The sequence below is a fragment of the Manis pentadactyla genome, chromosome 16 (assembly GCF_030020395.1).
Source record: "Manis pentadactyla isolate mManPen7 chromosome 16, mManPen7.hap1, whole genome shotgun sequence".
NCBI classification, from domain to species: Eukaryota; Metazoa; Chordata; class Mammalia; order Pholidota; family Manidae; genus Manis; species Manis pentadactyla.
Window position 1 is genome coordinate 9,469,643 of NC_080034.1, and position 24,037 is coordinate 9,493,679.

The following is a 24,037-nucleotide window of genomic DNA, read 5'->3' on the forward strand; positions in this document are numbered from 1 at the left end:
TGGAACTGAGGAATTTTTTGGTTTGGAAGATTGCTTGATTGGATCCCAACAATGTATGTTAATGGAACTGGCAACAACACATGCCAGTACAATACATTTATATGCTATTCATTTTAGTTTGTAACAAATTAAATTGGTATCCACTTAGATATTTCTTCTTACCTTTTTCTTCTTTACTTTTCACAAGAAGGAGGCTACTTAACAGAAATTTGACCTGAAGGACGGTATTTGGAACTTTGTATCTTGGTCCATAACCATTCACAGAAATGTCAAATTGTATTAGTTAGCAAACAAAATTAATTGGCTTCTAGTTTTCCTAGCATTTCTCTCTTACTTAGGAATTTTGCTATACTTAGAAGGAGAAAGGAAGAAAAATATGACCTATAAACCCTTGAAAGATGGTGTTTACATTTAATATGTTCTGATTTTTTAAAGTTCAGTCTTGGGCGTTTAGCAGCTTGGCTTCAGCAGAAGATTCAGGTAGTTGTTGGGGCGCCAGATCAGTTTCCACGTAGACTGGAGAGGCCTTAGGAGCACGGATGGTCTCTTACTGCCGTTAAAGCAGAAGTAGCCATGTTACATTTAGCTGGTAGACTGAGGTACGACTGGGCTGGAGCAGAGAACTAAGAACTGCTCATCTTTCCTTTGTCACACGTCCGATGACAAGCAGCCAGCTGCCACTTTAACATCACACTTTGAACACCCGGGAAAAAATAAGCATTCTCAGTGTGAAAGTGCTTCTCAGGTCTGCAGTTACTGATTCTCAAAGTGCTTATGTGGGTTTAGGATATAATTGTGGAGGGGAATACCCGAGCAATTATGAAAATAAATAATCCTAGTCTGTTATAATAAAATAAAAAATTTAAAAGCTGCTTTAACTAAATGGTTTCATTAACCAGTATTGCTGAATTGGATTCCAAACGATCTCTTATTTGTGGAAGAAATGTTGCCAAGAACTTTGCAGGAATGTATTTTTTGGCTGAGATGGAATTGCTGAATAGTAGTAGCTCTTTGGATAGCATGAAGGGTCATACTGTTGGGAGCATGTGGCATTGGGAACCCTCCTTAGCTGGGAGGGAGGGTTTTTTTAAAATGTGTATTTTAAGATGGAGCAGTAATGTATACGCATGATTGGACCTCTGTGAAGGTCTTTATGAAGAGCCATGAAAGAACAAATAGTACATAGATTTCACACTGCAGCTTTTCTGTAGGTCTAGACTCTCAAACAGCATTATAAGGGAACATGGTAAAAGCATGGGTACAGAAAACAAGATTTATATTTACTGTTTTAAAATTTCACTCAGGCATTTATATCCCAGTGGACTGCCTGAAGAATACTCCTTTTTAACTACTTTTCGGATGACTGGAAGCACACTTGAAAAGAACTGGAGCATTTGGCAGATCCAGGATTCCTCAGGGAAGGAGCAAGTTGGCGTGAAGATTAATGGCCAAACAAAATCTGTTGCATTTTCATACAAGGGACTGGATGGAAGTCTCCAAACCGCAACCTTCTTGAATTTGCCCTCCTTGTTTGATTCTCAGTGGCATAAGATCATGATTGGTGTGGAAAGGAATAGCGCTACTCTTTTTGTCGACTGCAACAGGATTGAATCCTTACCTATAAAGCCAAGGGGCCAAATCAATGTTGATGGCTTTGCAGTGCTGGGAAAACTTGTGGATAACCCTCAAGTTTCTGTCCCGGTAAGTATGAAACCATACACTGTGGTAGGCTGAAACAAACCCAGATTGCTACAAATGAATATCGCAGATGTCTCTGATAATCTGAAGGTCTTAAATAATGAACAGTTAATTTTACAAATTCATTCAAGCACTTACTCAAGAAGCCTTCAGTGCCTGTGTTGTGCATAGCACAGATCAGGTGGAACGGGGAATCAGAGGAAGTTGTTAGATGGCTTCTGGTCTTGAGGAGCTTAAAGTTTACTTGGAAGATCTACATGCCCACCTGAAACACCCAGAATCTTTCTGAGGCCACGTGAAAGAAACTCATATGGGGGCCATACATGTTGTGTATGTAAGACTGAGAACAACCAAAGTAACATTCGAACCAATGGTGGATTTCAGCTGTGACAGACAGGAAGCAATGGTAGATTCATGCTTCTTGGAAGCAGTGAACCTTGAAATGGAAGGACTAGAATTGGCAAAAGAAGAGGAGAAAGTGTATTCTAGCCTAGGGAAAGTGCATTACAGGAAAAAGAAGTAGAGAGTAAAACCACAGTCAAAGGTCTAGAACGGCTGGTGTGGATGAAATGTGTGCGTGAGTGTGTGTGGGGTGCTGATGGTGAGGGGTACTGACTGCAGACAGTGAGGGATGAGGTCAGGAAGCCGTGTGGTGTCTGATCAAAAAGAATGAAAATTTTACAGATGGAACAATATTTATTTATTTAGAAGTAGGTCTTGTATGACATAAAAGTAAAGGCTTTTAGAGCTCTGTTCGTGATATTACTGTAGGGATCCATGGTGTAAAAGTAAGGAATCATAAAATGATGCAATGGCTGTGTCAACAGGTACCATACAGTTTGTTGTTTTAAACTGTTAAACTTCCAGTGAATGATTCTTTGAAAAGATATTTTATAATATTATGAGAGGAATTAAAAAAATATATCTTACAGGACAAGTGTTCTTTGGGGGAAGCTATTTGCGAGCTCAATAAATAAGCTATTGATGCCAATATTTCTCCCTCCCTCCCTCCCTCCCTCCCTCTCTCTCTCTCTCTCTCTCTCTCTCTCTCTCTCTCTCTCGCTCCCTCCCCCCCCCTTCTCTCTGATGGAGCTGTTAAATTCTAGTCACAAAACTCATATCATAGAGCGTAGCAAGGGTGATACAGTGATTTTGAATTGTTTCTGTGTACTTCTCCAAAGAAAAAAGGGTTATCAGGCATCTCAGTACTGGAATTGTTCAAATAACTTATTTTCAAGGGAAGACTTGTGATTAGTGTGAAGGGTAGTGTGAAATTTCTATATTCTGTGACAGACAGGAAGCAATTTGTAGCTGCAGCGTTTACTGCTCTGGCTTGTAGACACTTGAGAAAGTATGTCTTCAACTAATGAGTCATCACACCTCAGGTAGCTGGGTTAAAAAACCAGCAGGACCACTGTTGTGCTATCCTGAAATCTGATGCAGTAAGATCGTGGCAATGCAGTGGTTTTCAAATGACACCACACTTTGGGAATATCTGTGTAATTTCTGGACCACGGGTGAGGGGAAGGACACCTTAGTATACCTCATTACTGAACATCAATCAAGTCCTTGCAAAATTGATTAATTGATTCAGTGGCCTTGAAAAACATTCCAAGTCATTATGATTCTGAATTCTGGATGCTAAGTGCTATTAAATTGTCTGATTGCCAGATGAATAATATTTCAGTATTACTCCATTATATCACAGTCTAGCCAATGCTGTTATGGCTGATACTAGGGTTTTTTTGCCAAGTCTAGTCTCACATCACAGTGGAGACTGGTTAGGACCAGTTAGTTATCTTCTGTTTTGTTCTGCCACATGCAGGCATTCAATAAAGAGCCTGACAGCTGTTGTTTTTTTGCCTCTGGCCCACCAGGGAGCTGCCCAAAGCCAGTACACTGTAGCCAATGTGAAAAGTACTAGAAACAGGCAGGAACAGGTTTTTTTCCTTAAAACTGAATTTAGACTCCAGCACAAGGAAAAAACAGAAGAGAGTTGAGCTGAAAGCCTCATTAAATTTCCATATTTGGTGATATGGCAGTGGAGGTGGTAACAATAACTAAAATAGGTCAAGATTATAGACCAAAACATTCCTACTGACAGTGACAATGTCAAACTCAAATTTGTCACAAAAAGGTATTCCTCAACTTTCACCCCGTAAGACAAAGAAATAGAAAACTATGTAAGAAAAGCCCATTTATGCTTTTTTAGCATCTTAATGTCCTTTAACACGCCAATTTAAAGTTTCTAAAATTCTTTCACACCCATCAACTTATTTGGTCCTTGCATTAATTTTCTAAGACAGCAAGCACAGATGGGACCGCTTCCATTTCTCAGCTGAGGAAGTGACCTCAGGCTTTCTTGGCATGTAAGAAACCATGTTAGGCCTAACATTTCTAACCTGCCTTATTTTCTGCTATGCCAAACTAGCCTTCCTTTGAGAAAAATAAAAACATGTATAACCATTCTAGAAGGCCTTCATGATTCATAAAGATTTTTACTTTACAGGGCAAAGAGGCCTTTTAAAAAAAAGAAAATTGTACAGTATAATCCATGTCTTCAGGCATTAATCCTTCTTGTTTATTAATTTAGTAAACTTTTGTTGTGTGCCTGTACCCTGGGTATACACGGTCAGCTGAATCGTAGACCTCGTTCCCCTCAGTTCAGGCTATTGAGGGTGAAGGGTTACAGGAAGTAAACAATGGCGACAGCTGCGGAATAGACACGTGGAGAAAGCTCCCCACTCAGGTCAGGGCAGGGAGGCAGGAGAGTGGAGTTCAAGGATGTTTCCTAAAGGAGATGATGTCTGAGGGGAATCCTGGGGGCCGGAAATAAGCATTAACCCCAAGGTAAGGTCCAGTGCTCTGGGCGGAGGGTCTCTCACTTGGCCACACTTACGCATTCTTCCCTTTCCAAGTTCTATTAGTCCTCAGCCAGTTCCTCACTCTTCTTGACTAAGGATAGTCAAGTATCCATACAAGTCCCCAGCAAAGCCCAAGTGCCACACGTTGTCCCTAAGCCCTTGTCTTTATTTACGGCCTATGATTTCTCACCCACTTTTGGCTGACACCTGAAGCCGCTGACAATGAAGTGACAGTGACCACCTGTGCCTTAGAAGACTTAGGAAGTGAGCAGTACTGGGGTCCACAAATTTTGAAGATGTGTATTGATAGAAAAGCCCCCCCTCGATTTAGATGTAGCAAAAATTCAATATTAATGCGTCATAAATTTTAAATGAAAGTGAAATGTGCCCATAGCATGAAAACAATAAGACTCCGTGTAGTTTTCAATTTTTCTTCATGAAATTAGATGCAGTCTAATCTGTGATACTCCACGTTAATTAAATGCTTTTCTCAGGACCAACACTTGCTTTTCTTTAGTGAATATATCAAAAGCAAATGTCCCTTCTCAAGGCACTAACAGATGTCAGATGTAGCCCTAGGAGCTACGTAATAAAAGATGGATTTGAAGACGGCATTTGATGGAGCACTAATGCCAAGACTCATTTATATTCACTTGTTTGTGATTTTCTCCTATCTGTTCTATCTTTTGTCTCCTTCCCTTTTCTAAATTGGAAAAGGAAACCAATTTCAGGAGGTTTTCATAAAGCTTGCAGTATAGCTGCTCACGTGATCTACAACTCAAACACCTTCTCATCATTCATGGTTATTTAGAGGGCTCAGAGCATTTTATATTTTTTCCCAATGTACTGCTGTAATACACTGTTAGTCTGATTTTACAGCAATAAATCCCGCATTTGCTATTCTCCTTTGTGCCCATATTTTAGGATGGTGCCATTTATCCCACTGCAAAGCTCGGCTTCCTGGCAGCATACCGTAAAAGCATGTGATTTTATGACAGGTTCTTTATTGTTTGCTGTCAGTGTGATTGCCTAGGAGAGTTATTTGGTACAGTTCTATTAGAAAACAAAGTTAGCCGATCTCCCTTTGCAGAGATGTACATTAGGGGTTTGGGCTTGTTTGAGGAAGGATAAAAGTTTATTTGGCTTTACAAATACATGATTCAGACCCATTTTCTTTTCACCTTCACATATTCCAAATAAACCAGTATTATAGGACATGATTAATCAGACAGATACAATGCTTTTGAAAGTATATTTCAAGTGTGTGGTCCTGTGTTATTTTTGTTAAACTCAGAGAAAATGTCAGAGCAAATAGGAAGGACTAGCAAAACTGGTGATGGAGAAGCCGTCATTTTCTCCGCCCCACAGAACTAAACTGTACCAACCTCCACATGTAAAAACAATGAAAGCTTCATGAATGGGAAAATTGATTATGAGGTTGTGGTTAAGATTATTTCTGGGATTTTAAGAAATATTCTAGGAAAGTTATGTCTTTAATGATTTAAGAAATGCATAATATCTACTGTGCATTACATATAAACTATTAAGTTTGTTTATGAAATTGTTTTTGACAAGTATGCCATTTACAAATACTCTTTCACTTGAAGTACTAAATAAATATAAAAGAAATGATAGTGTTATCTGTACATATCCATAGGAAATACTTTCATAACACTTTGGTGTGATTTTATTGGAATACTTTTGAATACTGACTGCCAAAGCAATATTTTTAGAGAGAAAACCTCACCTGGTGCATTCTAACCATATTAACAGGATCAGCTGGATTTTCCACTAGGTGGCAGGGAAAGAGGAGCACACAGAAAAGGATCTGCTGACCCAGGGGCAGCCAGGAGTGGGGAAAGGGACCTCGGGTGACCAGGAGAAAACTACACGATGGTCACACTTGCTTTTAATGGAAAACTACAAACACTAAAAATCTTTATTGGCCTCAGCTGTGCCTATACTGTTGCAATTTTTTTTACAAAAATGTGCTACTAGGCTTTCAATTAAGATATATATGGGCTAAAATCATGAAGAAATCTTTGTTGAGTAGACTGGGAGGCTATAAGGTAGGAGATGAATTCCTTCAGTTTCTGTTAATCTCTGTGTGGTTTCTTCGGTTGCAATGCAGTGTGAGTAGCACCATGAGCTCCCAAAGCTGGAGGAAGCCTCTAGGTTTACATGAGAAGAAATTGAAACCCAGATGGGGGGGCAGGGGCTTGCCCCAAATCGTGGTTAAACCAGTTCACTATATTCTTTGTTCAGTTCTTTTTTCACTACATTTCTTATCCATCTTTGTATATTCATTCATTAACTTTCAATATTTATTAAACATCTGCTAAGTAATAGACAGAAATAAAAGCTCCAGCAGAGCTTGCATTCATTCCGGGAAGAGGAGATGGAGATGAGTAAGTGGGTGAATGTGTAGTGTGCCTGATACTGCTGATACTGTTAATATGGTCTAGAATGCATCAGGCTAGGTTTTCTGTCCAAAACATTGTTTTGACCATCAGTCAAATATGTTTTGACAAGGTCATAAATTGGGGTGCCTGGAAAGAGGGCCTCTTTGAGAAAAAACATTCTAGCAGAAACGTGAAGGAGCTGGGGGGATCAGCCTGTGTCTGTGCGGGTGAGGGGGAGCTGAGGCGGACAGAACACGGAGTGAGAAGGACCTGGTTCAGCGTCTGCGACGTCTGCGGAGCGCTCGGGGGACTGAGAGGCCACAGTGGGGCGGAGGAAGCAGGCAGCGAGGCTGGGGAGGTGACATGAGGGACTGAGGATGGGGGATTGTGTTAGCGAGTGGCTTTCATGCTGTGTGAGATGCGAAGTCGGCAGATGGTTCTGGATAGAGAAGACATGTTCTTTTCTATTAGTATGTCTTTGGCTGCTGTTTGACAATGTACTGCAGGGTAAGAGAAGGTCAGAGCCTTAGGGGTGCCTTAGGAGGAGACCCTAGGAGACCACTGCATTGACTCCGACAGGGAGAGGTGATCTGGTACAGGGTGGTAGTGCGGCAGGTGGTACAGGGTGGTCAGATCCTGACACCTTTTCAGGGAGGGTGAGCAAATGGGACTTGAAGTTTAAGAGAAGAATCAAGGATGACACCAACATTTTTGGAGGAACTAATGGGGAAGCACAGTGTCATTTATTGACATGGGAAAGAATGTGGGTGAGCAGGTATCAGCGAGCATATCAGGAGCTGTTTGAACGCATACATTTGATCAGGATTTGCTCACTGTTAGCGTGAAGATGCTGAGTGACAGTGAGATGTGTTTGTTCTTCTGGAGTCCAAGAAGCAGGTCCAGCTGGGAATCAGACTTCAGGAATTCAACCTAGATATGGTATTAAAGCCATGAAACAAGACAGAATCACTGGTAGATGAGTGTGATAGAGAAGTCCTGGAACGGACTCCTGAAACAACCTGCATTTAGAGGGTGCTGAGATGAGGGGGGCTAAGCAGCAGGTAATTCAGGACGCCTCACCACAGCTCAGAGGGTAAACTTCTGGATGCTTCACAGTCGTGGCTGCCTCCTGCTGCAGAGGGTAAGGCAGGTAGTAGCACACGAGCCTCCTTGAAATGCCCTTTTAAATTAGGTCACCTTTCCCATCCCTATTCCTGTTGCACAAAAATCTTCAGTGACAATCCAGCAATTAGGTATTCATAATACTCAAATTCCTTAGCTTAGATTCAGGAAAGGGGGAAAAAACCTGATGATTACTTTGCCATAGTGAGTCGGGCCTCATATTTATGCATCACTTCCCACCCCGGGACCTTGGTCTAGTCACCTCTTCTCTTCAGAACTCCAACCTTTACCCTCCCCAGTTCTGCTTATTACATGTTCTATGAGCCCCTTGTTGATGACCTTAGCCACCATTCATACCAGCTGCCATGGTATTTATTGCCAAAAGCATTTTTTGGCTTATGTATTGACCTCTACACTAAATACCGTTTGTTTCTCCCAAGGTATCTGTTTCACAGGACATGAATGTGTTATGTAAAGATACATTGAATAGGAAAATGAATAAATGACTACACGCCAGGCCTGCTAATTCCAAATCTTCTGCTCTTCCCTTTCACCACTCTGCCTTTGCCCTCGGCATGATTCAGATTATTGTCACGTACTCATATTTAATGACAATTCCAAGCACTGTGTCTGGAACTACACGGCCCAGACTACATGGATTCAGGAAAATTTCTAATTTCAAGATAGCTCAGAGCCTCCTGCTCAGCCACCAAGAAACTTCACATGAAGGAGGTCCTTTATGATGGTAGAAACCAACATTTTGTCATAAACTGAAAGGAAGGATGAGATCTGTGGATTCAACTATGTCGTTAAATCTTTGTTGCCACTGAGGAGAGGAAAGCTTAATGGAACATCCCTCCTGTTAAAATAAATTATCTTTGAAGAGCTAGTTTTTAGGCATTTTACACTTGTAAAATGCAATCATAATTCCGTTTGCAAAACATCAATCCTTGTATCCATTCTCATTTATATTAAGCCAAGTTCCATAGTTTGTCATTAAAATTCTCTCTCAGGAGAAAAAGAAATTGTCTGCTCTTAGTTTTTGTTCAGTTCTAATGAAGGGCTTAAATACCTTATTAATCTTTCTCAACAATCTAGCAAAATAAGTAGAAATCACCAGCCCTATGAATAGAGTAGAGAGTTGGGGCCAAAATTCCTTGTTTTAATGTGTCATCACCTGGACACTACTCTAGCTTAGAGGACTGAATCCTATCTTACTGTCCTATAGAAGAGAATTGGGTAATGCCAGATCTGGGCACTTAACACACACACTCAGTTTTCTGGAGATAATCATGAAGTATTTTATGTTGAGAAGGATGGAGGATGCTAGGGCATTTTATATGCTAACAAATTAAAGAAACCTTTTTATTTCACTACTTGTATTTTTCTCATCTTACCAACTGTAAACTCATTGTGGGGAGGAGGTCATCTTCGGTTTCCCTAGAATGTTTCTTTAGTGCTTGGCCTATGTTGAGACTTAACAACAATGTTGACTGAAGGTCTAAATTAAAATATTTGTCACATACAGTTTGCCAGTAGGTATTCAAAGAGAAAAATGATCGCAGGTATGAAAAGGGGAAACGTGTGGTTATCAGCATTTTAGATGTATAATGAAAGAAACTTTTTACCAAGGAACTCGGCCAGTCTTCCTTCAAAATAATTAATATGCAAATTGGGATTTATATTGCCTGCCAAAAAATGGTCATTGTAGAGATGATTATTGGTGTGTAGGTGGTGTTTGTATGGCTGCACAGATGTGTTCAGAAACCTCTGGTCTATGTGGCACTCCAGACAACCCAGCTTGTGTTCATAGATGAATCACATTTCATTTATATTTTCCTGTGCCACGATTGCATCTTGCATATTTAAACGGGTGTACCAACTTATCCACAGAGAATGACATTTTTGAGAAAAGAACTTAATGAATTGCTTTGCATCTGCAATAAGTAACTTTAATGAACTACCTAAACAAAGGATATAGGCTTCCTAGTTAGCCATAATTAAGGTTTCTCAAGGTCATTAAGGAATGAATAAACTATCTACTGAGAATCAAAATATCACACGCATACAATGCATGCCTGGTTTGAGTTAGCAATTCATAGAGGAAGAAGATTATATGAGGGTCACTTTCATTTAAAAGTTAGGGATGGGGAGACATCCTTTCCTTTTCTAGTAGCATATTTTTCTCTGGTCATTGAGGAGAAATAATTATAATTCTCTTTCCTATGTGATATTGCATTATAAATCTGAATACATAACTGCATACAGAAATAGCTGTCAGCTTTTGGAAGGACACTGGAAATTTAGCTTCTGGATATATTTCTATAATAAGCATGCAAATAAGGAAAGATTTGAATTCTTATGGAAGTTTCTTGGTCTAGTTCTGAAGTTTCCTAGCAGATGTTGGAAACACGTTTATGCAATTCTAATTTCCAGATCACTCCTCTTTTCTACTCATCTTTAATACAAATGTTCAAACACCCAAGGCCTTGGTTACCTGCTTAGAAAATTATGACTCATTCTAGAGACAGGATGTACTCTTTGGGGAGGTTGAATCGGATAGAGTCCCCCCACCCCCCTTATTGTAGAGTCAGCCACATTTGGAATACTAGCTCTGCCTGTTGCTGGATGTCTGATTCTAGCGAGTGACTTAAACCTGCCCACTTTACCTGTGGGTGACCTGCTTGAAACAGTTTTTGAGGCACTGCCAGGTATTTAGTTTTAATTAAGGAAAAGGTTGTTCCATTCTTTCTTGCATCTTTCTGAAATTTCCACTGCAGTTCAGAACAAAACCCAAATAAAATCCTCCCCAGGCAAACAAGACTATTCCCCAAAACAATGACGTGTTTGATTAAAGTCATTTCCTTAACTGCAAGATGCTGTGTGACTTGGAGAGCAGCTCCTTGTAGAATGTCAGTATGCTGTTAAGTAATTCACACCACGAACACACAGATGATTTGCTTACAATTTTTAGGTAACTTTCCATCTTAAAATGTCTTGATTTAGCTGCTCTCTTTCTTTTCATTGCACTTAAATCATTTTTCCAGATGTCCACATTTTCTGGAGAAAAGGTGGGGTAGGGTTGAGAGAAGCCAGAGTTATGGAGAAAGAGGGGAACTCTCGCACAGTCAGGAGCACGTGAGGAGAGAGGCCAGGCAGGGCTGAAAGCTTGGATGTCTTGTCTTCACCACTTCAGGAAACAGAAGCCTTCATTTTGTTTACCTATTCCCTTCATTAGGGGTAGAGAGGGAACGACGCACTCCTGTGTCCTCTCCAATTCTGATCTCCCATCCAGTAGCCTCAGCTCTGCATGTTTCCGTAGCAGTGGAAAAAGAACATATCTAACTAAATTCTAGATCTGGCAGATCTAGAGTCCACTTGGCAGGTGGGATGGGGTGCAAATTACTATTGGATGAAAGAAAAGATAATGTTCAGATTTGGGACTGGGATACTTAACTAGCCAACGGCATAATGTCAGGAGAATCAGCTGAGCAAGAAAGATGGATGTGACTTGATTGAAATGCCTGGCAAGGAATGTCCTCAGTCCACAGGGGCAGGGAGCGCGGGTGGGCTTCTGCGGAGCACTTTTATTTCTGCTGCTTTAACCTTGTTGCCCGAGGCTTTCAGATCCAGACCTGGCCTTTCCTCCTTTGTCCTGTTTCTTTCCTGTTATACCTCCTCTTTCTCCCTGAACACCTGCTACAATGTACCAAGTTGGCGGGATACATTTGGATTTAAGTATCTGAAAATTTTCTCTCTCTTCAACCAATGAAGAAGATCACACCAAATTAATTTTTTTTTGTTCTCTTGTTTTTTCCCCTGAGCCCTAGATTTCCCCCTTATTCCCTCCTATTTCCATTTTAAGCTGTGACTCTGTGTAGTGTTCTCTGTGGAGTTCAACAGGCCTGGGTTCTAATCCAGACTCTGGGAAACACTGGCTTGTGACTTGAACAGGTCCTTGTTCTCTCTGAGCCTCATTTTAATAGAATCCGCCTCTTGAGGTTGTGGTAAGGACAGAAATAGAGAGTCTGTGCCAGGGGTCTGTTTCCTGCCTCGGGCTGTGCTGCAGTCCTGCAGTGACAGACATCTGCACCCAGAGAAACCAGGAAGGGCTTCCAGCCCATGTCCACTGGGAAGTTTGTATTCAAGGAACAGGAATACACTAGTCCACAGAGATCAACCAATTCAAGCTGGTGTCAGTCACTTAAGTGGACCACGCTTACAAATTTATCAATGTCTTCAGTGATCTGCTTCCATCCTCCGAAAGAACCTAAACTGACTTGTCTCCTGTTTTTCTACAGTTTGAGCTTCAGTGGATGCTGATCCACTGTGACCCTCTACGGCCCAGGAGAGAAACTTGCCATGAGCTGCCGGCCAGGATAATGGTTAGTCCCCCGACCACCTGCAAGGGCCACTCGCACCAGGCTTACCTCTCTTGGCACCCGAATTCCCCACCTCCACACTCCCTTTCCTAAAGAGCTCAGGCTTTGCTGTTAGGACAGATACTAAGGAAGCGCGGGGCCCAACCACAGCCTGGCCTGTAGAAACCACCTCCACTGTCTGGTTCCACTTGGGTTTCTTACGACCCTCCCTCCTCTCCCAAACATCTCTCTAAACTCACTGGTGGCCTGCCCAGCCCCCCAGTGACCCACAGGCCAACTGAGGAGGCTCCCAGGACAGTGGGAATTGCCCTGGGGCTGGTGGCACTGCATGTGCAGTGGCAGGGAAAGGGTTAAGGGGGACTGTTGTCATTTTATCCGTGCTCCAGGCCGCGAGCTCTCCTCCAATCCCCAGGACCCTCTCCAGGGCCCTTATTAAGCACGAGGAGCAGACACCGCCCAGGCCGGGCCCCCTGAGCTCCCACTACTCCTGGGGCCCCTGTGCGCGTGGCGGGGAAGCCTAACGGGCGGCCCCAGGCGGTCTGTCCGGGGCTAGCCGAGGGCGGCGGGTATGGCCTGGGCGGCGCGGGGCCCCGGGGCCCTGGGGCTGCGCCTGCTGCTCTCAGGGCTCTGCCTGTGCGCGGCCCAGGTAAGTTGCTCCCTAGTTCGGGGGGCGCCTTCTCACTTTATCCCCATCTTTTCCCCTCCAGCCCAGCCAGCCCACCGAACAGGTAAGCTGGCGGCGAGAAGTGCTGGCGTTTGTCCAGCTCGCACTGGGAGGACTGGGGAGCAGCCGTCGCAGGAGCGCTGGGAGGCGCGGGGCCTCGGCGGGGCTCGGGGACGGAGCGCGCGCCCCCGCCCTGAGCACCTGCAGCGGGAGCCGGAGCAGGCGGGCCCCCTGGAGGACCCCCGGCTGGGAAAGGGCGTCTCTGCCCCACCCGGGCCCCGAGGCTGCAGGCTCGCGCGCTGCAGGCTTCGGTGACCCGAGCCCGGAGCCCCGCGCCCTCCTGGTCGCAGGGCCGAGCAGGCCTTGCTGGAGGCGGCGGGAATCCAGGCGGGCGGCCTCAGGCCTCCCCGTGTCCTCGCGCCCGAGGCGGCAGCCCGGAACCGGTGCCGCGCGGGCGGTTGGGGGTGGGCCCGGGCCTTGGCTGCCGTCGCCGTTCCAGCAGCTCTGCGACGGCCCGGAGTCCCCTCCCGCCCGCGCCCGGGACGACCCGGCGGGGTGCGCAGCCCAGCCGCGGTCTGAGGTTTCACTTACAAAGACCCCATTGTAACCTGTCCGCCCATTGGAGTTTAGAAAAACACAGTTTTCCTTGATGAAAGAAGCTTTTTTCTTTAATTCAGAAGAGAAAAAAAAAAAACAAAACTCCACATTCCCTAAACTACCTGCTCACACTCTTTTCGGACGCCAGCATTCCCTCTAGTCATCAAAGCGTAGCTGTTCGCAAGCCGTAAACCGAGAACACACACCCCAGGGTCAGCGTGCAATTGGGGGAGTTTTGGAGCGAGGTGCAAAGATCTCTTGCAAGAGTATCTCCGCAGGCGATTCGGAACGGAGGCCGGTGCCGGCCCGGTACCACGGCTCCCTGCCCTTCTCGGCCATCTTCCTCAAGGGGGTCGCCCCCGATTTCTCCCCGACAGGAAGGTTTACAAAAAGACACTGTAATCGACCTGCTGTGGAGCGCCTCCATTCTTAGCTGTCCCCTAAGGGCCAAAACAGTGACTTGAAATTACTGATTAAATCGAGGTATCGAACGACCACCATTCTCATTACGGAATCAGGCCCTCCCTTCCTCAAGACCCGCTTGTAGTTTAATGCCCTCTGTAGAGGTGACGCCCTGTCACCCCTCTCCCCACCCTGGGGACATAGATCCTGTTCTAACTCTACTGTTCAGCCTCATTAAGAACAGCAAACCCACGCGCCCTTGGAAGTTTGATGCACATTTATTATATTGTGTTTTAAAACGTGGCCTCCACAGGGAGGTGTCTTTATGGGCGATGGGAGGGGAAGGAACGCTCAGAACATTGCGCCAAGTTTCTCGTCGTGGGCCAACGTGCTTCACTAACCCGCGCGCTGTTTTTGTCAGAGAGGTCCCCCAGGCCAGCAGGGTCCCCCCGGGCCGCCGGGCCCCCCTGGAGTTCCGGGCATCGATGGCATTGACGTAAGTTTCTGTCTCCAGCCCCACTGTGTCCTGCCTTTGTGTGCCCTTCCTCCCGCGGCTTGAGGGGGTTTCGGAGAGGGCTAGATGCCCACCCCCAGGACCCCCAGAGGCCGGATCGGGCGTGACTGAGAGTTAGGGGTTGGATCCTAAAAGCCCCGGGGGTTCCGGGAGGGAGGAGGTAGACGGGCCAGGTGTCCCTGTCGGTCAGGAACCTCCACCGGTTAGCTCTCACCCTGCCTGTCCCAGCCCCCGACCTGCGTGGTGGGGACGCGCGGGCTTCTCCCAGCCGGGTCCCCAGAGCTCCCACTCATGAACTGTTTCTCCTTTTCTCCTACCCCTCCAGGGTGACCGAGGCCCAGAGGGTCCCCCGGGGCCCCCGGTAAGTTGCTCAGAGCGTCGGCGCTCCACGTCTTTGCTTTAGACCTGCTTTGCAGCCACGCTCATCCCAAGAGTCACAACTTTGCCCCCTTTTCTCTCCCTGCCTCCCCCTCCCCCTGCTCAGGGTCCTGCAGGAGAGCCGGGCAAGCCAGGAGCCCCGGGCAAGCCAGGCACGCCGGGCGCTGACGTGAGTAGGCGTGTGTGCGTGTGCATGTGTGCGTGTGCACGTGTGCGTGTGCGCGTGTGTGTGTGTGTGTACACGCGCGCGGTGGCGGTGCGGACGGCGTAGGGACGTGGCCCTGACCCTGGCCTGTGCTCTGGCCCTCTCACCGACACCCCCAGATAAGAACCTGCGGGCAGGGGAAGGGCAGAGCGCCCCTCTAAGTCCCAAGGAGAGAAAAAGCGGAAAGATGCCCGTGAACGAAGGGGATGCGGGGGTGGGGGTGGGGGCAGGGAACGGTCAGCGCTCACCCAACGGGAAATTCAGAACTAGTTTTCTCTCTACCGTGTTTTCTTTTCTGGCATCGCTGGCAGACGTAAGTTGACTAGGGTGGCTTGAAGATTGGGAACCAGCAACCTTTCCCCAATTTACTCACCTCCACCCTCCCCTCCCCCCATGTGAGGGAAGCTCAGATGCTGAGTTGTACGCTGAACCTAATAAGCAGCAATATTTCTGCAGAGTAAAATGATTTCAGACTCTGAGCTTCTCTCTCCACGCACTGGAGGAATGCTTATTGAGGCCCCACTACAGGCCAGCCCTTGGCTTTTCTGCTGGGATACAAAGTGAAGATAGGCATCTGTTCTTAGAGAACGCACAGTGGTGCGCCCCTCAACTTACCCTTCAAGTTACCACTTCACGTGGTTTCCAAAAACCAAAGAGTTTTCTAAATCAAAGGGAGCACCTGAAAACCTATTCCTATAATTTCTAATAATTTTTTGACTAGAGTTTAAGACATCCTTCATTTGGAAAAGAAAAAAAAAAGCTAGATTTTTAGTGGCTAATGTTCTTTATCAGAATTACCATAATGAGGGTAATTTGGCTATGCCATTTAGTACTTTAGAAAACAGATTTTTTTTACATTTCAGAGCCCCTAATTTGAACTATGTATGCAAAGTGGCAGTACAGAGTACAGAGGCCCCAAGAACAAATATTTGAAAATACAAACTAAGTATCAAACTAATTTTTGTATAATAAAAGCTGAAATTATGTCATTTGCTGGCTAACAGGCTCTTCTTTAAAACACCTTGAATTACTTGAAACTGTCATCATAATAATGTAACTTGAAATTGTAATAATAAAAAAAATGATAAATACAAGGCCTCTAAATAAACTAGTAGCCCAGTATAGGTCCATTTACTTCTGCATTCCTTTGAAATGTGGGACTGCCTTTCATTTTGAAAATAAAAAATTAGATTTTGTGGTGGTTGAAGCATATACCAATCACCTGAAGTCTTGTTTCACAACTGAGTTGTAATAATTTCAGACAGAAGACTGGACAGAAGGCTGTGCCTCAGATTAATGGTGCTTTTATAGTGTGCTCAACAGATTCTTCTTTAACTTTTATCATAAACTCGTTAAGACAATGCCTGGTTTTGCTTTATAATTTCCCCACTTGAACAGAAATTTTGGATGAACAAAAGAAAGTGTTTCAAAATATTTAAAAGTACAATGTAGATAACAATTACATGCAGTATTTTTCTTTGTCTGTAGTTGCAGAACAAACCGTTTGCAAAAGAATATAAAAGAATAAGTCTTCTTATATTACAGAATTTTTGACCCTGGAAGGTCCTCAGGGGGAAACTGGTAAGGGCATTTAATCAGTCTCCTAGGATTGAGAAGTCTACCAGGAAAGCTAGAAAAAAAGAAAAAGAGAAGGGAAGGAGAGAAAAAAGTAAGAAATACATTTATGTGCCAGAACTAAGCAAAAGAATTAACTATACTAATTTGCCTTTGTGTAGAACTTTTTTCTCAAGTACAGTCACAAATATTATCTCTTTAACCTCACAGTAAACTGGAAAGCAGGTTTGGCTAATTTTCTCCATAAGTAAGGAAACTGAGTAATTAGGAGGACAAGTAGTTTTTTCAGGGATCCAGAGTTACTTAGTGGTTAAGACAGCAAAAGAAACCAGATTCCTTGGTTTTTAGATGAATTCTTTCCAGTTTTGCCTCATGTGGATACAAATGAAGTTCTTAAATAGATGAATAATCAGAGAAAATAAGGAGAAAAAGATGACAGTGAATTTTTAGTGTCTGAAAAATGATATGGATAATAAAAATAATTGATAATTATCTGTAAATATTGGTAAGTTCATAGTCACCAAATTTTGAAATAGAGCTACGTGGCACTTACAAGATACAGAGCTGAAAAATTTTTCTATTTCACTCTTTGGCTCATTTGATATTTTAAGCAAATCTTTTACCCTAAATTGAAACTAGACATTGAGAATAATGAAATACCAGTAACTAATCAGAGTTAGCTGCTTGCCTGTCCCTGGATAGAGGGACACTAAGTACTCAGTAGTCTTTTCTTGATAGGTGAGCCTGCGTGTAGTAGGAGGTCCTTAAACCTCAACCACTTTGTCTTCTGTGGTTCACTGCAAAGCTGTACTTCTTGGTAATGTTAACAAATGGTTAATCAGCTGATGTTTGGAAGAATCTGAAAGGGACATGTTTTAAGGGTAACTATCCTAAGTGGATTTTTGACAGAAAAGGCAGCAGAATCATGGCAGCTGTGCAGAATTATGCTGTGAGTCTCAGGAGCCAAATCACTGGGATGCTGGAAGGAAATTACTCCTGAGGGCCACTGTTCTCTGCCAAGCAACAGCATGAAAGTTCAGAACCCGGCCTTGGAGAGCAGTTAGCTTCGATATCCTTCCATACAGAACTTAATTTTCATTAACATTCATATGAAAGCAATTATTTCTGCCACAGGTAGTATTTCTTCTGTCATTTCTTTGATAAATTATAATTGTTGCAAATTGGGGTTGTGCGTGTGTGTGTGTGTGTAAATGCAAATGTGGGAGATTTTTTATATATGTATAATTTTTTCTTTCCTGTGAAGACTTTAGTGTGATTCTTTTCCCTTAAACACATTTACAATTAGAGAAGTCAGAGCTTGTTCATAACCTTGCACCCATAACCTTGCACTGTGTTAGCATCGTCAATTATATGAATTGAGTTATTCTGATAGGTATTATTGGCTGTGGTGTGCTTGGCAAGCTCTGTAAAAGTATTTTACTCGTTCTTACATCATGCATCCAAGATGGCCAGAGAAGAGGTAGAATAAATATAGGAATTCTGGTTAAACCATGCCACTTTTTACATGAAAGAGGTTAGACCATCTCCTCTGAATGTATACAGCTGTTTTCCCTGGTGGATAGTATAGGATGAGGATAGTGAGTTAATAAGAAATTATTCTGAAAGGTTATTATAAGTGGAAATAGGCACCAAAGAAATGTGAGGGACCCGGGAAGTACAATGCCCAGGGTTAATATCTGGAATGCTTGTTTGCTTGTTTGCAGAACCTTTTCTGAATGAGGGCTTAGGTCCCAGAGGGCAGGAAACATATCTTATACTTCTGTGAATTCTTCACACCATCTAAAACAAAGCTGATCACAAAATAATGATGGTAATAAGAAAAGCTAACATAATTCAGGCCCCACTACACCAGGCACTGTTTTTATTACACATGAAATATCCCATGTAATCTTCAAAATTACCATATGAAGTAGATCTTACTATTATGCCTATTTTACAGATTAGGAAACTGAGGCACTATACAGTTAGGTAACTTGCCCATGGTTGCACAGCTAATAATTAGCAGAGTTGGGATTTGACCTACAAATAAAGATGATGTGGAGGGACAAGTGTAATATCCTTTCACTTAATAGGCTAACGGAAATTAATTATATTCAATAGCCACGCACTGAGTGTTAGATGCCAGGGGCCATGTGCTGGGACTGTGGTGGGCACACACTTCTTGTCCCCATGGAGCTTATAGCTATTTCCTAACAGAGTTCACGCTACCATCTGACACCAGGATGTATTTTCAGTTTAATTCAAAGAGCTTCCTGGTGATGGACGTAATGTATCCTAACTTATGGAAGATACTTTCAGTAAGAAGTGACTGGAAGCAGCTTCCAAGTTATCCAAATACCTACTTGGTTCTGCTTTATTATTATGCAGCGGGAATCCTACCATATATAGAAGCTACTGTCCTCCGATCTTGTCAGTTATTCCAGACACAGGTGAACGATGGTTAGCTGGCTGCCTAGGGGGGACTCGGCCGGGAAAGGTCTTGGAGGGTATGTGTGTGAAGTGGGAGTCAGACGTCCATCGGTCAGACATGCCCTGAGGTTTAGAGTTTTCTTATGTGGCCCCTGGATGAATGGTTTGTCTGCTGAAGTACAGAGGGCAACGCTCCACCATCACTGGTGCTCGTTCCCAAATCACAGCGTTTTAATTAAACTAGGGCGATGGAAAATCAAAGACAGTCTGTCAAAAATCCTTTTGTGTGTGTTTAATAATTTTCTTGTTTGGCAAATTTCCAGTAATTACCGTTTCAACTCACTTCTTTTTCTAGTTCCTTTGGAGTTATGACAGAAATTAGTTGATGTAAATGTAAAAAGTAAAAATGATAGAAATGTGAGAATGGTGGCCAGTGAACTGGTTTTCTATATAAATTACATGGAAGCATTTTATCGATATTTATGCAGACTATAACAGGCTAAATGTGGATTTGGTAATTCAGTTTTAAGTAGGGCTTTCATACTTTCAAGGAAACCCTCCTTTGATTAGTATCCCTTGAGTCTTTTTCAAAAGTCTGATAATAGATGGATTTTGTAATATGCATATGTACATATAGGTGAATATATATACAGATACACATCGACATCTTTAGCAAGGTATAATTTCAAGATTACATTATAAATTACAATGTCTGAGAGTGTCAAAGAGTAGGGAAAAAAATGAAAAAATTAAAATGCATCTTCACCAAATAAGGAAATTCAGATGTACATATAGAGTTATCATGCCCTAATTTTATATTGAGGATGATAATAAAATAAGTATTGCCAGGGAAAAGGACAATGTTTGGAAGATATGCTTTAATAATTGCTTTATTGTTACAAATGATAGCTAAAATGTGTTTTAGAGTAACTGGCATTAAGTTCTATATACTGAGTGGCTCACAAGAAAATATATACTTAAATATAGCTATTTTTACTAAGGAAGATAATGCAGAAACATGCATGTTCTCAAATGTTTCAACTTTAAAAGTCAATGTTCTTTAATAAGCAATTTTCATTGCTTCAAGATGGATAGAGGGTGTTAGGTGGCTATAAGACAATAATGAAATTGTTTACTTTTAATTCCAATTATAGAAAGATTTTCTTAACTCTTAAGATATTATTAGAGAGCTATACCAATGTATAATATCTTTACTTTTTAAATGAAGTACTGGGTGCACTTCATGGGTAAGTGGCAAAGCCAAGGACTGTTCCATCGGATTTAGCTATTAGAACACTGTAATTATTATATTGCATTTTTTTCAAAGCACAGAGAAAAAATGCTAAATTATTGAAACCTGTGATAGTATAGTTAGTAGGAAGTTGGGAATAAGATAAATTTATCAATAGAAAGTAACAGGCAGATATCATGTTAAACATTCCCCTTGGGTATGAGTACAGAGAGATATTTCTTTATAAATATTTGCATCACAGGTAACATAGGTGACCATTCTATACATACTGAACAAGTAAAATGGAATCATCGACTCAGTGGTTTGCCTTAGGATACTGTAATAGTTCTAACATCCTCTTGTTTTGTTAGGGATTAACAGGACCGGATGGATCCCCCGGCTCTGCTGGACCAAGAGGGCAAAAAGTGAGTCAGCCACCTGGTATAAAGTAAAAGCTGAAGTATGATTTGATTTTGTTTGCATATTAACTAACAGATCCATTGTAAAGCAGCTGAAATATACTTGTCAACTAAGATAGTGTTTTAATGATTTCAACACATATGTAGTCTGCATATTTACATATTGCAAAAGCTAAGTACAATGAAGCTGTTTTTATTTTTAGGGAGAACCTGGTGTGCCGGGATCTCGTGGATTTCCAGTAAGTAAATATAAAGTAACAGAATTGACTATCCTTAGGTAACATTCTGCCATTATGAAATTTTTTCATGCAATATTCTACATAAAATAAATCATAAAGGAGTTTACGGCTTATCTGGTATGGTAAGCACTCTGACTATGAGTAGGAAAATTATAGAGAATTTGAATCTACAGTATAAAACATGTATGTCTGTCTCAGATGGTATTTCCCAATACACCCATTGATAGAAAACATTTCTTGCATAACAATAGCAAATCTAAGTATTCAGTGTTTAGACCATGGTATCACACGACTTTCTTCACATCAGGTTTTATCTCTAAGGAAATATCAACCGTCAGATACTGTCGCCCGCTTCGCATATCTCCCTGCATCGCACAGTCCACAGACTTGTGTTGTTTCTCTCAATAAGAGGACTAGGTGCTCAGTCTGCTTTTCTTTTCTATTTTGCTCTTCATTCCTCTCTTGTTCTTGTCACTAATCTGTATTTTTCCTTCTTGTTTCCTTCTTGTACTTTTCTTTCCTGTATTTCAGCATCTGTCAACTCTTCCAGTACAAGCCTATTTTCAGAAGTGAATAGCTTGCTCTCCTTTGTCCCATATTTTTCAATTCAGAATTCAACAAGTTAGAGAGATGCCATTTTAAAAACTTTAGTGAAATTTACCAGATATCCAAGTCCTTGATAGTGAAATGATTTATTGATTACTTTGGGATTTTTGAGTGTAGCACTTATCTCCCAAATCGATTCATGTATTAAAATGTTCAAATAAGTGTAATTTTTTACAGAACGCCTTGACAATGCTTTACTTTTTCATACTGCATATGTGAAATTCTTGCAAGTTTTGGCTGCCTAAATAATTAGAAATAACAGTATTATCATCAGAGGGTATACATTGATCCCACTGGATGCTTCAAATATGGTTATTTTATAAGAGAACATGTAGAGTGAAAAGCTGCCGTGAGGACGGTATCAGAGCCAAATCAAAGAGCGCTGCAGACGAAAGCTGCTCAAGACGGCATAAGAGAGAGAGTAATGAGCCATCCCAAGGCCGGGAAGATTGGTCCTGGAAATGAAAGAGAGAGAATGAAGGATTGTAGGCAGCTGATGTTCAGCTTTATTAAGTTCTACAAGCATATAGTTGGGGTTTATTATGTCCTAGGCCCTGGGCGAGGAACTGAGGTTAGGAGGATGAATAAGGTGTGGTGTCAATCTTTGCTTTCTAGTTTGGCGTTGCTAAGGAGATATAACGTGGAAAGGAGAGGGACACCGAATGACTGGCTTTAAAGACAAATTCAGCAGATTAAATTAGGATCCCGTCGTAGGTCACTTCAGGAGTGACACCATTTCATATCAGTATCTAGTGGATTTGGTGTCTGAAAGTGTGGCCCTACCTGTCAGGAGGGGGTGTGTTCCTGACCCTTTTTTCTCCCTACCTCACACATCTGGGTGTTTTTTCGGGGAGCTTCCAAACATGATTTGATACGTCATAAAGCAGTCCACTGAACTGTTTTTAGTGTAGGTTTCTTATAAACACAACAGGTAAGAAAGTCCTTAAACTGTCAGGTCGTGGTGTACCTCTTTGTGAGTGATGGTAAGTTCTCCTGAGGTCAAGTATGGATGACATGTTTACTTTGATTTTCTTAAAAAAAAAAAGTGGGAAAACATCAAAGGATTCTTGGAGGAGCTGAAACAAACTTCTTTGTCCTTTGGAAGTAGAGCCATGTTTGCTTTTCTTCATCCAGTCCTTTCTTTAGAAAGAGCATCATATATTTATTTAGTGGTGAAGTTTATAGTTACTTTTGAACTGAGTTATCTCTGTGTCTGTATTTATACTAAGTATAAATCATGTACCAAACAGTTTTTATTTTAATCTTTCAGGGCCGTGGCATTCCAGGACCCCCTGTAAGTGTTATCTCTTGTTTATTTTGCTGTAGTCTGTAAAAATGGGCTATTTCTCCAGTCCTAACTTTATCTCTAACTAACACTCTACTCAGTGGATATTTATAGTATCCTACCCACATGATTTTAGGTGGCTACTATGACAGCACCCCTATTCTGCTAAAAAAAATTTTTCTCATAGCACAGATACATAATTGCAAGTTGGTTGTTTATTATGTTTGACATCATTTGTAATAGATGGTAAAATCATCCATAAATCACCATGTCCCTTTAATTTTCTTGTCTTCAGGGTCCCCCCGGGTCGGCAGGACTCCCTGGGGAGCTTGGCCGGGCTGGACCGATTGTGAGTACACAGTGCATTTTGATAGACATTTGTGGCCAAAGGTAGACTGCTGATTTAATAGAAGAGTTAATAGGGAGGCACATGATCCTAACTGTGTATGTTCCCTGCAAATACAAGAAATGGCAGATGAATTTCATTCCAGTTCATAGTATTGATGGGGACAAGGGATGATAATGCTGCCTCGTTTTTGTAGACTGATTTTTAATTTTTTTCCTAAAGTTTTCAGCTAACCGTCTCTTCTCAACTTCCAGAATTAAATAGTTATCAAGTCAGAAAATGTCACCTCCATTTTACAGGCTCTCTGCCAGGATTGGGGTGCACTGTCTTTTAAAAGTGTTAGATTCTGTGTACAAAAAGTGAACAGTCATTATTACCGTGTATAGGTAGGATCACTAAATTATAATTGAGCCAACATAACTTAACTTTAGGCAATAAAGAGTTCAATTTCATAGAAGAAATTGTGGTATTAAGTGCTTGATATTAATATTCAATAAATCAAAAATTCACTAATTCTGTAAGTTGAGAATTATATTTCCTGCTTCTCTATGTGTGTTTGTTGTTTCACAACTTGTTTAAGGAACAAATGAACAAGTATGAAATGGTCATAAAGCTAAATTAATTGTAAGGTGCTTTTGACTTCTTATGGTAGAACATCAAGAAAGAAAAAAAAGTGCC

At 42.2% G+C, this 24,037-nt stretch overlaps 1 protein-coding gene across 2 annotated transcripts in view; it reads left to right on the forward strand.

Annotated features, from left to right (window-relative positions):
* Positions 1-24,037, forward strand: part of COL9A1 (collagen type IX alpha 1 chain) — an 82,513-nt gene that overhangs the window by 6,103 nt on the left and 52,373 nt on the right. Inside the window, exons 5-14 of one of the 2 annotated variants that reach the window (XM_036916250.2) lie at positions 1,305-1,701; positions 12,388-12,471; positions 13,176-13,196; positions 14,553-14,627; positions 14,971-15,006; positions 15,130-15,192; positions 20,836-20,889; positions 21,087-21,122; positions 22,999-23,022; positions 23,309-23,362. In XM_036916250.2, coding sequence (XP_036772145.2) covers positions 1,305-1,701; positions 12,388-12,471; positions 13,176-13,196; positions 14,553-14,627; positions 14,971-15,006; positions 15,130-15,192; positions 20,836-20,889; positions 21,087-21,122; positions 22,999-23,022; positions 23,309-23,362 — 844 coding nt within the window. Of the gene's footprint in view, positions 1-1,304; positions 1,702-12,387; positions 12,472-12,926; positions 13,115-13,175; positions 13,197-14,552; positions 14,628-14,970; positions 15,007-15,129; positions 15,193-20,835; positions 20,890-21,086; positions 21,123-22,998; positions 23,023-23,308; positions 23,363-24,037 lie in introns of those variants that run through there. The other variant, XM_036916251.2, reaches the window with a different exon arrangement.